At 35.3% G+C, this 18,483-nt stretch overlaps 2 protein-coding genes across 2 annotated transcripts; one reads left to right on the forward strand and one right to left on the reverse strand.

Annotated features, from left to right (window-relative positions):
• The first annotated feature begins 2,195 nt into the window (after window positions 1-2,195).
• Window positions 2,196-8,489, forward strand: LOC131660311 (protein EARLY STARVATION 1, chloroplastic-like). The gene is made up of 11 exons (XM_058929529.1): window positions 2,196-2,786; window positions 3,403-3,488; window positions 3,608-3,801; window positions 4,879-4,918; window positions 5,669-5,750; window positions 5,833-5,910; window positions 6,006-6,131; window positions 6,559-6,680; window positions 7,322-7,361; window positions 7,651-7,725; window positions 8,195-8,489. The coding sequence occupies exons 1-11, from the start codon at window positions 2,464-2,466 to the stop codon at window positions 8,358-8,360; spliced, it is 1,332 nt and encodes a 443-aa protein (XP_058785512.1). The 5' UTR covers window positions 2,196-2,463; the 3' UTR covers window positions 8,361-8,489.
• Window positions 8,490-8,943: 454 nt separating this feature from the next.
• Window positions 8,944-18,124, reverse strand: LOC131660310 (O-fucosyltransferase 16-like). Its single transcript, XM_058929526.1, has 10 exons — window positions 17,479-18,124; window positions 17,325-17,375; window positions 17,119-17,209; window positions 16,921-16,997; window positions 16,225-16,313; window positions 15,926-16,115; window positions 15,002-15,183; window positions 10,567-10,669; window positions 9,953-10,284; window positions 8,944-9,857 (listed from the first exon to the last, which is right to left on the reverse strand). The coding sequence occupies exons 1-10, from the start codon at window positions 17,698-17,700 to the stop codon at window positions 9,428-9,430; spliced, it is 1,767 nt and encodes a 588-aa protein (XP_058785509.1). The 5' UTR covers window positions 17,701-18,124; the 3' UTR covers window positions 8,944-9,427.
• Between the last annotated feature and the right edge of the window lie 359 nt (window positions 18,125-18,483).

An 18,483-nucleotide genomic window follows, 5' to 3' on the forward strand; every position in this document is an offset into this window, starting at 1 on the left:
TGTTTTATTCTTCGCCAAGTTTTGACTGGCCCCTTCATTTGCATCTGCCTTTGAACAACAAGTTTATCCCAGCAGACAGTTGCAGTACTTTTAAGCCTGATCACAATCATATTAAATTTCTTATTCTCAGAGGTGTCCATATCATCGAAGAACCTGTCGACATCGATCTTCCAATCAAGAAACTCCTACGCTCCTATTATTCCTTATAACAATAGAATATAATCCTTCACTCGATAGTCATGGTTGTTATGTAGATTCACATGATCAACTTCTTCCTCATAGGGTTCTTCTTCAGAAATTGAATCTTCAACACGGTTGTTTCCACCCCGTGGAACCCTTATCGAATCCTCTCTCATGTCTCTTCGTCGATTCTTGTTCTTGTTGGTGTTATTCACCTGATTTGTTAAATTCGCCATCTATCCAATCAAAGCAGTTAGAGTCGCGGTAAAAGTCATGATAATTCCTTCAAAATCTACTCTGATCACCGGTTGATCTGTCATGGTTGTCAAGTTATGAAAAGAACTAGAGACATCATGCTCTGATGCCAACTGACGCAGTCAAAAATCCTAGGAAATAGAAAGCGCTAAACCTAGAATAAAAATGTAGGATTTGCAAGCGCAAAACGTGTCAGATAAGCTGGAATCCACCAGAACAAAAAAACTTCAAATTTTATTATATGAAATACACTTCTTATGGCCATGCCAAAGGTTTTTAATTACAGAAAGCAAATAAATCCTATTGGGCCTTATGGGTCTTTAATCCAAAACAAATAAAATATAAATTGCTTAAATATTAAAACAAAATTGCTTAAATGTTAAAATGCTTTCCGACGCAGGATTTCTTTTTTGATACGCACAGGCAACCCTCTTACATCAGATACTTATTGACGAAGATATTGATATGGTTGAAAACAAGAAGTGCAATTGTTCATCTGACAGAGTCCTCGTAACCCATATTCTTAATTTGGAAAATACCTTATGGATGGAAAATAAATCCGCTTGAAGGATATCTAAAGAGTCCAGAATGTAGGAGAAAAAGTCTCCCTACTAAGCACCAAAGGAGTTCCAGATGATCCCGCCATAAGATACTCGCGTGAGTTTAAGGAAGCTTTCATCAACATTACTAATTACGCAAGTATGATTGAGGTTATTCCATTTGTTGAGCTTATCTTATTTAGTATGGGATGGAGTTATTGAAACAAGGGGAAAAGATTCATGCATGTTATGAGCATGAAGAAAATACGGTATATGTGGATTGTTGCATAACTAATACAAGTAAAATTTCTATTCTTCCACGAAAGCCGTGTTGTAAAAAGATAGTAATTAGGGTTTAACATGCCATTTTTTAGCCAAGTATTTCCATCTTGACTTGTAAAAAATTTTGCATTAGAAAATCCAAGATGGTGCCAAAGGTTGTTCAAGTCACTACACTATGAAAAAATATTCATTATTCAAAGCGCAATGAATGCACAAAGCTAAATTTATCATATTACGGTGATACATCATGGATATGGTAGGAACGATATTACAACTCGTGGGTCAAATTAAGAATTTGTCTTTTTTTATTTGGAGCTTTTCAATCCAATATGAAGAGTGAAAGGTAGTTTAATGATAATTAGTGGACACATCTTTGTTATTTGAAAGCTACGAGTAATCACTTTTGACAATGTATTTACAACTGAATGATCAAACTAAAGAACGGCTTCTTTCGGGCGATGAATAAATAGTAGGTTTTTAGAGTTTACATGTGTAATAACCTTTAAGAGAAGTTGAATAAACAACTGTTTGAATTGCAGCGGTATGGTTGATAAGGAAACCAAAAGAGGTCCAAGGTGATGAGTACGATCTAATCCTCTAATCATCTTTAAAAAATTCTTATAGATAGAAGAATATTAAAAGAATACCAAATTGACGTTTTTTTTCTGAAATAGTATTAATTGTGTTTTAAGATTTAGATTTTTTCAAAAGAGCATCAATTTTGAATTTATAAAGATATATTAATTAAAATTAAATTAAAATAATGAATTAAAAATTAATAAAAGAAATAGAACAGGGATATGGTGTTTCTCACCTTTTCATCCAACAAAGATAGCGATGGCGCGTGAAGAAATGACACGTGGCACGAGGAAAGTGGAATAAGAACAAGGGACAGAAAATGTAGTGGGACCCATTTGCTCACATGTATATGTATACACTGAACAAATCTCGGGATTCGCAGCCATGCTCGGATCTGATCTCATCGCTCTCACTCTTCTTTCCCCTTTCTTCCTCATTTCCACTTCCACTTTCACACTCTCAGATCAAAATCAAATGCTTCAAAACATTCCCTCATTAAATTCCAATTTTACCCTCACCACTATTATACTCTAACCGAAAACGGTTACACGGTTACAGAGGAGAACGATTTGCAGTTACACATTCACTGCATTACACTCAATTCGTCAATGTTACTGATTCTGCATTAATGGCGGGGAGTTCTAGAGGCTTCTCAACGACGCAGTTCGATTTCAAGCTCCGAGCAACGCGACTCAATGTTGCTCTATTACCTAACAATTACTTCCCGGAGCTATGCCGGAGGAAGCGGAGAAAGATGTTTTCCGATGCTGAACGAGTTCGACTCGGTAATCTCGAATTTCGATGCTGTTGTTCTGATTCGGTTGCTCCGATTCGTAAAACGAGTGGACCTGAGAAAATTGAGGAGCGGAGATTCGATCCGAAGAAAAACCCTCACGTTCATAGAGTTAGAACTCGAGCTACTCCAGCTGCAATGCCGTTCGCTTCTCCACCGTATGTATATTGTTAAAATCAATTTTGTGTTTACTTTGCTCAAATTCGTTATTGTAATTAGGTGAACTTTGCATCTTGTGTGAATTCTCCATGATGATGGAAAATGAAAACGGTTTTAGCAGTCAAAATGAAATAATCGTATGAATGTGTGGTTTTCGTGTGATCTTAGATCTCTAGTCTGTACACACTTGATAAGAGATTAATTTGTTTTATTCATAGTGGTTTAGTATGTAAGAATTAATATGTGTTTGTGTCCGAAACTAACACCACATTTGTGATTACGTTTAATTTTTTCATTTTTTTCAAATTATTAATGGTGTCGAGGTGAGAGTGTCGGTGTGTGTTTCCGTTGTCATGGTGCTGGAATGTTCTGAACTAGATTCTAGAGCATGGAAGGACTAAAGCTTACTGTTCCTTGTTTTTTTACTTTCTATATATGCATTTTACCGACTCTTCACAGTTTACTTCAGAAAACGAAGGATGTTCCTTTGTTTGTGGAAAATGTTATGTCATGAATATCAATTGTTTTTTCTTTATATTTTTTACAATATACCGTACTATTTTAGCTGCAACTTTTTCTCAATTATTAATATGCTTTATGCCATGATGGCCACAGGTCCCTTTTGAAGCAGGAAAAGTTTTCTCCTCGTTGCACCCCAAGAAATTCTGGTCCACAGTCACGAGACACCCCGCCCAAAAGAGGTAGTTTATCACCTTTTATTTGCTCCATACGTTGATGGAGGTTATCTTACATGTTTTCTACTAGTCAATCCTGGAATGTTGAATATTACGTATGTTTGTGTTCCCTGGTTCCTAAACAGACACTGGTATAGCAAATGAGAAGGACTGGGGCATCAGCCTGTTAAATGAAAATGTTAAGGAGTCCGGGACTAATGAAGATGGGAGTACCTGGTACAGAGAAAATGGGGAAGAGCTCGGTGAAAATGGATATAGATGTAGATGGACAAGAATGGGTGGTCAATCTCATGATGGCTCATCAGAATGGAAAGAAACGGTATTTATACTTTTAATGTTTGGATGTAGTTTTTTGTTAATAAAAGGTGAGAATAAATCTACAGAAACAGTGTATGTTAAAGTAATTTTTTAATTAGAGCTATCTTATTTCTTCTATCTTACTTTGATTAGTCAACAAATATAACCTTGGTTGACAACTGCCAATGATCCTCGTTTGCTTAAAGGCATCACTGTACTATAAGCCTATAATGAAGAAGTGGACTTCTGTAGCAAATAGAGATGAGTGATATTAATTACCAAATTGTAGATTGTAAAGATTTTGACGCCGACTTTCTGTTGATAAATGATTCACAGTACTTTTTGTCAAGAAATATTGTGGGAAAATTATCAAAGTAGTAATGATAAAAACTTACAACTGAGAACTTTATGTTTTTGCTCCAATAGCTTTAGATCATTTTCTCATCAATTCGATTAAACGCTGCAGTAGCTTAGATAATGTCTTAGTATACCCAGTATGCATGTAATAAGGAGAGGATAATGGTGTCTACTCACATACCCACCTTGAAAATATTGAACACTGCATTCTTGAAGTTCAACTTTAACTCTTGGAGTGGCTCTTGATTAAAATTTTCGCTTTTCATGTAATTTATGTAATTTCAATTGTTATTTTTTTCTCGGCTCTGATCTATTTGTGGATATTGGATAATCTGAATATAGTTTTATGATAATTTGAAGGTTAATAATGAAAAGGAGTGTTTTTTAGAAACCTTTGATTTGTTTTCCAATTTGTTGTATAATTCATCAGGCTAGTTATTGCAATGCTGAGTTGCATGCATTATCACGTCTTATTTTTGAGCAAACTAAGGAGTTAATAATTCCATTGACATGACATTAGTTATATTTTCATATGTTTTAAGCTCATTACTTTAACACTTTTTTTGTACCTGAATTAAATTAGATATGATTCGTAGCATGTTAGGTTGGTTTTTTATAACCCCGTCAAATGCCTTCCTAGGTGGATTTATTTTAATGTGATAGATTGACAGTATTCAGGACCCCTATCAATATCACACCCCGGGTGGATTCATTTAATTGCCTTTATTGATCTAATTGACAGTGGTGGGAGAAGAGCGACTGGACTGGATATAAGGAGCTAGGTATGTTACTTTACACTTGATATAGAGACATCACTGAAAGTTCTTACGCATTCTTAGTTCGTCTGGGGCCAGTCTAAAATTACTTCTGGGTAGAAGTACATGATTGTTTTATTTTATCGAAAAAGATAGTTTGAGGTGTTTAAACTTACTTCTGGACCCTTGCTCAAACATGCTGCTTATACATTTAGCATAATTCAGTAGATTTATTGCAACATCTGAATTTTTATAACATGTATATGTACGCATAAAGATGTCATTCGATTGTACTATGATTATTATGTGCACATATAAAACGTGTTCCTTCATATGACCTACTAATATCTGCAACTCTTTAATATCTACAGACAGTCATAAAATTTATGTCGAGTGCAATGAATCAATTACTATGATATGACTGTAGCATAGCCACTAACTAAATGAATAAAGTGTGATACTTAAAAATCTTCCCACTAAGTTATGGGATAACTGAGCTGAAATGTCATGCACTATCCTAATCTGCCTGACAGTTGATAAGCAGATTATGCTACTAGAATGTCCTTCAAAGTTCAAAGTTTATTTTAACTCTGCCCCTGTTTTACGTTTTATCATCTAAGCTTTGTTAAACCATTGTCTGAATCAACTACCATTATCATCTAATAGTGTAATTTATTGAAGAAACACTGAGTAGCAGAGTTGTTATGTTGAGATTTCTCAAACTCTTGAACAACCTAGCCTGTGAGTGATTGTGATTAATTTTGTAAGTTCTTTCAGGTGTAGAGAAATCTGGCAGAAATTCCGAGGGGGATTCTTGGTGGGAAACATGGCAAGAAAATCTTCATCAAGATGAATGGAGGTCATAGCTTTTATTTCTCTGCTTGATTCGAATAAGTAAACCCTGTGAATTACTTACACAACTTTCTTGTTTCAATTTACAGTAACATAGCAAGAATAGAGAGGAGTGCACAAAAACAAGCAAAATCAGGAACTGAAAATGCTGGGTGGTATGAAAAATGGTAAGTTGATGTATCTTACAAAACAAAAGTTGGCTTCTCTATACATTATTAATGGAACAAAATGCATTTAGAATTTATGACTCTGTTTAACTTAGGTGGGAAAAATATGATGCTAAAGGTTGGACTGAAAAGGGGGCACATAAGTATGGTAGACTGAATGAACAATCATGGTGGGAAAAGTGGGGAGAGCATTATGATGGAAGAGGATCTGTTCTCAAATGGTATGTATTATAGCTTAGTTGATTAATTTCTTGTAGCAACGATTATCCATACGCTTATAGGTGAGCCTCATATGGATGAATAACTTACAGCTCAGCAGTGGATTTTGTGAAATTTTATCGAACAATCTTATTTGATTTATGTTTATTTCAGCGGTACTAGGCTTACAGGTGTTGGTTGAACTTGAATCATAATTTTCTTTCCTGCACCTGAACCTCAGTTCTGTTTTCTCTTTTTATTTTTAGTTTGCCACACTTGTTCTCTCTTTGTTTTTGTCTCTTAAAAGTTTTATTTTTCTGTTGATTTCATTGGATACAAGTAGATTATTTGGAAGTTTATCATAATTTTTAACCATGAAGGGTTCATTTTTGTTCTAGTCCTGAATTTTATCTTCTCCGTGCTTTCTTTTCCTTGCTTACACTTCTTCAGGACAGATAAATGGGCTGAAACTGAACTTGGAACAAAATGGGGAGACAAGTGGGAGGAGCGATTCTTTAAAGGCATAGGTTCGCGTCATGGGGAAACTTGGCATGTATCTCCAAGCAGTGAACGTATGTTATATTTACTATATTTTTATATTATTACTTATAAAGTAGTCTTTCACATTCATTTCATATTTGGTTATTCCCGTGCTGTAACCAAAAGCTGTGGCTGTTTGTTCCATTAGTTGTTGTCAGAGTGCACCCAATGTAGTCTTGGGGGTTTCATTTCATTAAAAGCTCGAACCTTCCCATTGATGTAATAAAATATAGGATGCAATACTTGTAGCTTTTCTTAGAGATGCATTACTTGTAACTTTTCTTAGAGTGATTGCGAGTTAGTTTTTGAAAGATTTTGGAGGGGAGGGTTTTGGAGGGCTATATCTATTTTTGATATGTGTTCGATATTCTAAAAAAGTCTAAAAATTAAATAATACATTCGCATATAAAATTATATTGTTTTTAAAACATTTTTAAAATATCAAACACATATCAAACAACCCTTAAGGTATTATTCATGTATCTCATGATTCTAAAAAGTTGAACTTGTCTTTGTTCCAAGGTCCACTAACCTGGGACTTTCTGGACTTTCTCCTATAAGTCTATGTCAGTGGCTGCCGTGTCCATCTCCCCCCACCATATGCTTGTTACATGGTTCTCGCTCTAACATAACCATTTTTTTTAATTCAATGCAATTTTTATCCTTTTGGCAGGTTGGTCAAGAACTTGGGGTGAAGAGCACTTTGGAAATGGGTATAGAATCAAAGCTTCCATAAAATAACTAGTTGATTTATTTGTGTGGATGATGAGCGCAAAAGAGACTCGGATTATTGAATATATATATATATATATATATATATATATATATATATATATATATATATATATATATATATATATATATATATATATATATATATATATATATATATATATATATATACAATGTCTCAGTTTCTTTTACCACTTTCGCAAAATGATTTCCTAAAAATGTTACTTCTCTGTTACACCTGCTAAATGGCTCGGATTTTGCTTGTAACAGGAAAGTCCATAAGTATGGAAACAGCACAACCGGTGAGAGCTGGGACATAGTTGTAGATGAAGAAACTTATTATGAGTAAGGATATTCTCTACTGCATTTTATCTCTCTATTTACCTATTTTTCTAGGCCACGGGTGGGACTCTCTAGTGAGACTAATCCCTACTCGGGTGCTAACTTAGCCGTTCCCACATGGTGCTTCTAAAAAAAGGCATAATATCTTTTTTATCTATGATTCCTAGTATGTCTAACATTTAGTTTTGAATCCCATGATCTATGACATAAAAGATGAAATATCCCTAAATGATTATTTGGAGGACGACCCACAGCCGTAGGTGGGTATTTGAAACTTTATTTTAAGTCCTAAATTAATGATGGCATTGAAGTTGTAGAGGAAAAATTTCACTAAGACTTGTTTAGTTTATCGTAGAGAAAATTTTCACTGTAAATAACTTTTATTTATATTAGGAATGAAGTTTTAGTATAGTCAAGTTTACTCTATATCCATATTGCTTATATTCATTTTGAGTTTGTCTCTCTTATGAAGGGCTGAACCTCATTATGGATGGGCGGATGTCGTGGGTGATTCAAGCCAGCTGCTTTCGATTGAGCCCCTGGAGAGACCACCTGGTGTCTTCCCCAGTTTAGACTTCGGTTCACCACCATTGCCACAAGCAGATGACCCTCCAGATGATGTGCCCTCGTCACAGTGAAAATCTGACTTACAAGCACCATCGTCTATTTTGTTTAATTTTTAGAGTGATCATGTCATTAAGAGGAACTCCATTTGTGAAAGATATATATTGTAGATTAATCATTTTATTCATTCTTTCCCATCTTAATGATATTCTCATTATTTTTCTATTTACTTAAATCCATCTTTCTGGTACACGAATTATCCCTATCCAAAAGTTCTAGACATGAGAAGTTGGGCTCGCAGAATTTTTTTTAACAATTCCATCTAACCACTTATCTGGCTTTTTAACAATTCCATCTAACCACTTATCTGGCTGCACTTTCAGATCTGGTGTTCCTATTTCCTTAATACTATGATAAACACGGACCATAGATAGTCTAGTGAATAATCTCTTCAAATATAGCTGCTTTGTCAACTGCTCTAACCAAATAGACACACACTTAGATTAGTAAAATTTACTTACCAATTTTAACTAAATTTATATAAGAAATTATTTGATTTAACAAAAGAATTATACCTACCAGTATTTGTCAACAAAAAAAAAAACTATACCTACCAGGTTAACGGACCACAACTATGTTTACTTCAGGCGCAAAAACTTAAGTTGGTATCCTGTTGCTTCTGTAAGTAAATTGACAGTGTCAATGTCAAAATAGATATGCACGAAAGTATATGTCCAACAAATTCTCAACGAAAATATACAGATTTTCCTACTTCCTAACAAACTCAATGATGTATGCAGCTAAAAGTCGAACGGCGGTCATTCCATTCCACTCAACACTCAACTCTGATCAACCCCTCTTTCCAGATATTTATAAGTCCAAACACCAACAAAATTCAGCATCAAATCGAGGCCATGATGCTCTTAAAAATGCACAAATTGTTCCTATGATTAAATTTTCAAGATGTCTTCATACTAGCCACTTCAAGTTCAGCTCAGCCTGTATTGAAAAATATGTTTTTTTTTTCTGTTTCCGGTATGTAGGCTTTATTAGCAACTTTCAAACAAGCAGCTGCTGCTTAAGAAGTTATGAGAAAAAGAGTCAGCAGATATATCTGCCACCGCTGAATACTGCAGCTTCACTAGTCTGATATAATTTCCTCCAACTCTGGATCCTCAAAGTTCAGAGTTTCATAGTCTGACATTGTTTCATTGAACATATCTTTATCTGTAAGATCATTCTGGTCATCATCATCATTATCATTATCGTTATCATCATCATCATTATCATTATCATCAACATCCACTTCACTCGCTTTCTTGTTTGAAAATTTTCTAGGTCCAGAATTTTTGGCCGCTTTGGCCACAGAATCTTCACATATGCATGTAGATGGATTTTCATGAAACCCGCCTCTACCAGGTCTAAGCTCTTTTGGCTCACCCATGAATCCTTTCTGGAAAGTACGGACACTAGAAGCAAAAACATCCCAAGTCAAATTACTTCTGTTCAAGAATAATCTGTAGAGTTTTTTAGCATTAGGGCGAATGGTTGGTTTGTGCCCAAAGTATCTCCTATAAGAAAATGAACAGAAAGAAAATTAGCAAGTGTAGCTCTATTAGTGACCAACAGAAAGTGAAAATAAACATGCAAATGGAGTAGAGCATACCTTCGTCCAGCTAATATTTTAGCCATGTTACCATTGTTATTGGTGACAAACACATCGCTTTCATCACAAACAATAAAATCAAGTGCAGCCATGCGAGAAGAAAACGAAGAAAATGGTTCTAGTTCTTCCTTGGTAGTAATGGTTTCTTTTGAATGGTAATTAGGAAATAATGCTTTGAGAGGTGCCAATGTTTTTTCCCCTCCATATACTTCTCCAGATGCAACATAAATATGAACATCAGAACCATATCCCAATGCTCTTAGCATTAGACCAACTTCTTCTGGGGTTAACGGGCATCTCCCCTGCCTCCTGGCCCTATCAGGGTTGCTTTTCTGTATATTGATAGTCATACTCTCTTTGTTAATCAGTTTTCTCATGCAAACATAGTCGGATGAAATATACTCTATCAAATAATGCCTATTTAGGCATCTTGCAACAAGCAGGTTTAAAGACAATTAAAATGTTAAAAGCCATTGCTGATATTCATTTAATGAAAAACCCAATTAGGTTTATATGAACCGTGTCATTATAAAAAATAAAACAAAAATATTGTCAAATAGCGAATAGGTTTCATTATCTCTTAATAGTAGTAAAATTTAACATGCGAGCCTTACATGTAGTGTTTTCCATCTCCTCCTTATTGTGCTCAGTTCTTTCTGCTCCTTCTCTCCTCCACCATAGTCACATCCAGAAAATGCAAGCATATCAGGTTCAAATCTGTAGCAGAAAAAGTGGGTCAAATTTAGAAATTACTCAATTCTTATTCTACCTAATAGGATCTATGCAAATGTAGAAACCATTGTTAGGATTCTAAAAAAAAATCAACAGGACCAAGTGTAGAAACCATTGATTGGATTCTAAATAAAATCAACAGGACCAAGTGCAGTCTGTGATATGGACCTAGTCTAAATATAAAGGTCTCAGAGTTAATGTGGGAAGAGTTTTTCGAATATGTTTTATTGTTTTGCTCAAAATTCAGCTATGCCTAATATAATTTTTATTCTTAACTTCATTTAGTTCAACTGAAGTTTACAGCTTTATACACACATCTGTAACGCATAAACATGCAACCAGAGAAATTAGCAGCTCTACTCAATCTTAGAGAATGTCCAGTGAAATAAACACTAGATGAACACCATAAGCAGCTTAAGAAATCAATTTATCCCAAGGGAGGAGGAGTTCACTGCGAAAGAGCGTTAGCCTCCTAAATACTCACATAAGCTCAGAAAAGACAGATGAAATTGCTCCAGCTCTCAAAACAGATCTAACAATCACCGGCGTACTAGAGGCTATGCTACAAATATCTGGCATATGAGCATTTTAAAAATGCCTGTCGGTCTTGGAATCACAGAAACAAAATATTAAGTTAGATTAGAGGGCTCTGCATGGTCTTCAAAGTTTCAATTATTCATATTTATTTTATATTTTGCTTAAAAGTGTGATCCAGTATAAAAGCTTCTATATGTTAAAGTAGCTTATATTTTGCTTATATGTCAATTACTTATTTACTGTGTGCAATAGTGCAGCAGGTTGAACAAATTTATTTTCTATTAATCTATTAACTGTTGAGTTAGTTTCTAACAGAAATTTGCAGTTACTGCTAAATCTAGCAGTGCTGTGCTTCTGCTCTCTATAAATAAAGAGATACACCATTCTGCAATACTACAATGATCATTCAGACTCTCTTCTTTGTTTTCTTAATTTTTCTCACTTACCTTTATTTTCTCGGTATTGGTATCATGAGCATGATCTATCCTCGTTACTCATGGTTTCTCCAAGTAATCTGTTCTCTTTACTGGAGTGTCGGGTTCTGTCCTTAGCTCCAACCACAAATTCGGACCAAATCTTTACGGAAATGGATTAGAATAAATTTATGGAAACGAAGCAGAAGGTGGAAGATGTTGTTCATTACCAGAACCTGCAACATTCCTTGTCAATCTCACAATTCCTTCTTCAAACTACATCGCTAATTTCTCGGACTTTTAAACTTTTTGTCTTCATTCCTTCGAATGCATTCATGTATAGCAGATTTGGGAACAAGTCCATAATTTTTTATGGAAAATAAAAGTATTTATAAATATCTCGCATGAATCATGTTGGCTTTGAGTCTTTATTGTCAATTGGTGATCGCAATCATCTCATCGACTAATAGTAGTAGTGACCGGAGGCTTACCGGAGGAGTATGATCCCTTTATCTCTGCAAACTTGCAGACATTTGACATGTTGCCATTTTGCAAAGTTAATTCAAAGCTTCTTGTGCAGGAAAGTAGTTTATCAACCTCACCCAAACGCTTCTTGCCATTTTAGAAGTAGAAAATGGCATTTCTCTCCAATGTGTTGTTCATCAACCTCACCCTAACGCCGTTACACCAGCCAGCAATTAGTACATCACAATATCCGGTCTCCAATCCTCTAGCTATTCATCAAAGCAACTTAAAGAATCACACCCATCTGCGTCATAAACTGAGCTGCCTTCATCAGAACTAGAATTTTACATCTTCAATCCCTTCTCAACCTCCATATAGTCGCCTCCCTGTGGTCACAGCAGCCACTTCTGTGGTTATGTTATGGAGGCCATAATGCAGTCACTACTCTGTTATTTGTCAGATCTGACAATGCTCCAGTCATGATGCTACCGTTTGTAACTATCAACACACATTCGCAGCAATTCTCAGGTTTTCCACTGTCATTTCAACCATGCCAGAATACCTGGCATGCACCGTATCATTATGCTCCATCTCCTTCCTTTATATCTCAGAAAATACCTTTGTCGCCTCTAAACAATGGTTCTCATCCTTACTTTGGTGACCCTTTGTATGAGAATAGAATGGTTTCCTATCCAGCTCAACAAGCTTTGCAAAGTTTCAGCACTGTTAATTGTTAGTTTCATCAACAACCTACCTTAAACTACACTGAAACACTATATCCTATGGCGAAAGAAGTTACAACCAGAACAATACACACTTCAGCTCTCACTAATGGATAGCATATCCATCAACGGGATTTAAATAAATGTCGATTTAAACTAGATGACGAGGTTTACATTCAAACTCATGATAACTAATATCTTTGTATATGAGTTGAATTAAGCTCCCAGTGAACTGAAATGGGCTCCCAAGGACTGATTTGAAAGACTTGGATCTGCACTGCTGAATTTTGAATTTTTTTTTTTGGGCCAAAAGTAATTCTTCAAAATCATTATTAGCCACTGAGCTTTGGTTTTAAATCAAGCAAACGTGACCTTTTACTCTTTACTGTAGATGGCAGTCAGCAGCACTCTCTTTTTGTGCTCGATTATGTGGATGAATTATTGTAACAAAGAGTTCTATTGATCTTATCCAGCAGTTAATTACTAAATTGAATTTTAAATTTGTTCTCAAACATCTTGGGAGACTTGACTATTTTATGAGGATTGAAGTGAAGAGGCTAAAGGATGGCTCCTTAATCCTTTTTCAAGCCAGATATATTCAATAGTTGTTGGCTAAAGCACAAATGTCCCAAAAAGCTAAAGCTATTTCTACTACAACGATTGGAGGGTATAGTATCAATTTCTGTCTCGGCCTCCAGAGAATCATTAGAAAGTGGTACATAGATTTCTTATATTTATGAGGCACTGATAATCATGGTCTTCATCTTAAACCTTCTGTTCCGGGTAAAACAAGTAGCCATAAAAGTCTACTGTGATGCAGGTTGGGAAGCTGGCCCAGGTGATATAGGTCTTGTCTTGTGCAATGTAAGGCCATAAATAGGTTTCTTCGTGGTCTAAGAAACAACCACGGGTGGCTATATCGAGTGCAGAGGTTGAGTTGAGGATTCTGGCAACAACAGGAGCAGAAATTCTATGGATAAACCCCCTATTAAATGAATTGAAAGTGTCTATTGTTATTTCTCATATCTTATGTGACAATCTCAGCACCATGACATTAACTCAGTTCTATTTTATATCTATTTATACGCTAAAACAAAGCATGTGGAGCTTGATATCTTTTTGCAAGATAGAAAGTTCTTAACAAGGCTCTTGTGACGGTGGCATCCCTGCAAAAGACCAGCTGGCTGATATTTTAACCAATGTTTCTCTATTCAAAGACTTCTCACCCTCAGAGACAGACTTGGTCTATACTATTCCTTGGCTCACCTACCATCACGTTCAAGGGGGGATCTTTGTTTAGTTTTTATTTTTCCTATATTTTGCATTACTTACTAATTTACTGTGTGCGAATTAACAGTAGACTAATGCATGTCAGTGTATTATTATAATAATACATGCTGGTGTATATTTGTGTGTTAAAATAGAAACGAGGCAAGGGACTCTAACTTAACTTGGAGTAGTAATCTGTATTGAAACTTTAGTAGTGCATTGTGTGCCATATACTGTAAATTTGTTTTTACTCATTTTGAACCTTTATAATTCTGTTTCACTAGATATGATCATTCTATTTATATTCACTGCAATAAAAGCTGGAAATAACCAAGTACAAATTTACGGTATATGGAACACAATGCACTACTCAATCTAGCATAAAGATCACAAGTCAGTCTCAAGTTATTAATAATAATATTCAGAGTTTTACTAAATATTTTCTCCCCTAATTTTATCGAAACTCCCATAACTTCAATAGACTGATTTAGTTTCAGCCACCTAATAGTTCCCTAACTAGACAAAAAGTTTCAACATAAGGGCGTCAAAGGTGTCATGTATGTCCACCTTATCAAATATGAATTATATTACTTGTAAACGATGTTAAATAAAATTGCGGTCCTCCCCGAAACTGAACATTCAAGTGTTTCATGTTTGTGCAAAAAAGAATGGATAACAAGCAAATGTAACGAGGATACCAGTATAAAAGCAAGAACTGAACCCAGTTTTGACATGCATTTGTATACGAGCAAATTCTTATCAACGACAATGATCGACATATATGGATTCTTATATTATAGTTTTAGTGGTTAACAAATTGATGAATCTGATTGATAAGATTACCCGGGCAAGTAAATTAAACAGGACAGCCAAGACAAACAGACAACAAGAAGCAAAGTCAAACAGACTACCTCAAATGCAATGCAATGTAATGCTTCTTTCTCATCCTCACCCGCTTGACCAATTTTTCACCCATTTCTTGTATTGGATCAGTAAATCTTAGAGCTTGGTAATTAACTCTGCATCTCAACTTCTGATACTCAGTATCCAACCTGTTTGCAAGCCTGTAGTCAAACTTGTTGAGTTGAACAGCCTGCCATATAAATGGAGCAACAACATTAAATATCTTTCCTCATAATCAAATGTTCAAATAGTTATTGATTTATTAATCTCACTGGATAAATTGGTCAGAATTTAAAGCATTGATTACTTGTTTAAGCTAAAAAAGAAAGTTGGTAGAGACTAGAGCTTTCATTACTTCCAAAGTTTTCCTACAACTCTTGCAGTATCAAGGATACAAAGCGTCCTATTTTGATAACCAAAATCGGCCAATTTGTAGAAACAAAACTTCAAAGTGGGTTAAATTTAGGTACTAGGTTTGAATATTTAATGATCATACGGCAGGCGTTATCAGTCATAGAATGGCTAGCATGAATCAAAACAATCTTCAAAATATTCAGGCAAATCATCGAGAAAAAATAAGGATCTGGATCTTGCAAATAGTTCAATTATAATATCCCTTGGCAAATAGAAAAGGCACTTCAGGCACCACACATCGGGGTTAAAATTCAATGGTAGCCTACTGAAAAAAACCTGAAAAATTCATTATGTAAATGCATCTAAAATACGCTTACTGTAACATCTATTCGTAATGATTTGGACTCTAGTCCTTAATATAAAAGCAGTTAAAACTTCCTGCTACTATTATATATCTTCCAAGCAATAAATAACAATCAAACTGATAGATGAAGGCACCTCCTACTTAACAGGGAGAATCTAATTAGTTATACAACACATTAAGTTCCAGTAGCACTTCTATGAAATGAAAAACTTACACGCTTTTTCACGAGTACAGGCAGTATACGATTTATGTAACATCTCTCGTTACATTTCCTGGGAACACGCATGTTGTATGCAGATAATGCTTTCCTACCCTTAGTAATACTTGGGAGTTGCTTGATAATTTTGACATCATTTGATAAATATGAGGTAAACCAATTAACATCGAAGATCTCTGAGAAGTTACTGCAAAAGGTAAAGTATGACATTGTATCACAAACTTACATAAAACACTGAGATTGATACACTTCAATACAACTAAGCCAAATTACAATATATCCTTTCTGCAACTGACCTAGAATCTTTCCAGTAAGATCGTTGATCCAATTTTGGAACAACCAGAGTAGCATTCAAAATTCGCGCAACAACAACAGCATCTGTAATCTGCCATTTGCAGAAACAAAATGATTGACAATGATAGTCGAGTACTCAAATAGTTTGCAAATAATAAGCAGCACCAACATCAGTCATTAAATACAGTAGTGTACGATCCTCAAAATGTAAAGCAGAAAAGATTCACTGGTTTCAATACTCCAGATTTTGCGGCAAACAATTAACCGATACTTTTTCTTAAAGCCAAACAGATAGGATCTAAAAACATAAGGGATGCATCTCTTTCACAGAGGAAAGCAATAGACAAATAGGATTCTCAACAAGTTTTAAGACATCCATAAGCAACAGATTGGAGAAAAATGTGCCAATAACTAATGCTCCGTGATTATTTAATTAATATACAACTCCGAGTCCAACAAGTTTAGTCCGTTTTCTCATCAAATGCCACATTACTTACTACAGCATGGGCAAGTTAATTTCATTTGACAACCTTAAAATCTAAGGCAAATCTGATTGAGGAAGCATATCCTTTTTGAGTTCATTTCACATTTAACAAATTTATTCAGAACATACTATATAAAAGAAAATAAATCCAGATATGGAAGCCATGCTTGACTATAGCAGTATTAATGAGAATGACAGTACTCCAGAGAAATACCCCAGTTCTTTGTTGATTCAAGCCTCCACTAGTTGCAATCAACAAATACCGATTAGGCCTCGTAGTCACATGAGCTTCTGCCATTGGAAAAGCATAGTTATGTCATTTTCATACATATACACATAACCAAATCAAGTTTCAAACGAAAAAGTTTAACATCACATCACTCGATTACTGAACCAACAAATGTTTACGCACTTGGAAACTTGCTGCTGGCATTGCTGCAGCCATAGAAGTGCTCCGAATTTCTAGAACTCCACACATCGTGACTCATCTTTCCTCCATCTTTCTGATCGTTACAATTATTAAATCGAAACAAAAACACAAAACCAAGAAATCAAGATCCAATAACAAAATCGCAGAATCTACATCAAACACAAACAGAAGCAAGAGAAAGCCCTAACCGGAACGTGGAACACAGGTTTTCCAATCGCATCATTCGCTTTACCGTTAAACTGTACATCAATTCCACACATAAGAAACCAAAAACACAAAATAGCGACGGATTCACGATCAATTACTGGATAGAGTGAATGCTAAGAGAGTGAGTGAAATTACCGCGGTGTAGTGGCGTCTCCGGTGCATTTGATCGGATTCGATGGGAGAAGGAGCTAGGAAAGAAAGCACAGCGAAGAGAAAGAGTAGAGCGGCAGCGACGGCAGAAATCATCGGAATCATAAGACGGAAGCGTTGGTAGAAGTGGTGGCGCCGCCGCTGAAATGCCATCTTTTCTCCCCCTCTGAACAGAGTAGAATGGGAGGAGATACCAAATAATTTCATCTTCGATTCATCATCATATCATTAATATTTTTATTTATAATATTAAATATTAATGGTAAACAAACAATAAATTAATTAAATCAAATCAAATGAGTTGAAATGAAGTAGTAGGAGAAGAGTGCGTTATGCGTTGGAATGAAAATTTGTTACATTCTGGAAGAGATTATTGATGATGAGTGAGTGAGTGGGTGGGGGATAGAATGAAACAGAAAAGAAAAGTACTGAAAAAAAGCCTAGTGTGAATAATGGAAGGGGCTGGGCTCATCTACTGCAGAAGGTTTTCTTGCTTTCGACACTAAGCATCGCCTTCATTGTCTTTTGCCATAGTTTTGTTATTTGGAATTTTGATTCTTTCTTCCCCTTGCACGTGGACTCTCGTGCTATCTCTGTTTATTGTTTTCTTTTTTAATGAACGCGTTTGCGCTTTCGGTTCATCGATATTGAGGTTTGTTGTTATGCTACCATCTAGTATTAATCTTTTATTGTGTCCATAAAAATATATAGTACTATTACATATTATCTAGGAAATGATTTTGTTTTTTAAATTAGGGTTAATACTACTTTTCACCCCTGTAATATGGGCGAAATTCGCTTTACCCCCTTAGTAATATTTTTTTTTTCGTTTCCCCCTGTAATATTTTTTTTGTTTGGATTACCCTCCTAAGCGTGTAATTTAAACACCAAATCTGGGGGGCAAATCAAACAAAAAAATATTACAGGGGGTAAACTTTACACTTAGGGGGCAAAAGACATAGTATTTTTATATCTCAAGGGGCTGTTCGA

Source organism: Vicia villosa, linkage group LG3 (assembly GCF_029867415.1).
Source record: "Vicia villosa cultivar HV-30 ecotype Madison, WI linkage group LG3, Vvil1.0, whole genome shotgun sequence".
Lineage (NCBI taxonomy): Eukaryota > Viridiplantae > Streptophyta > Magnoliopsida > Fabales > Fabaceae > Vicia > Vicia villosa.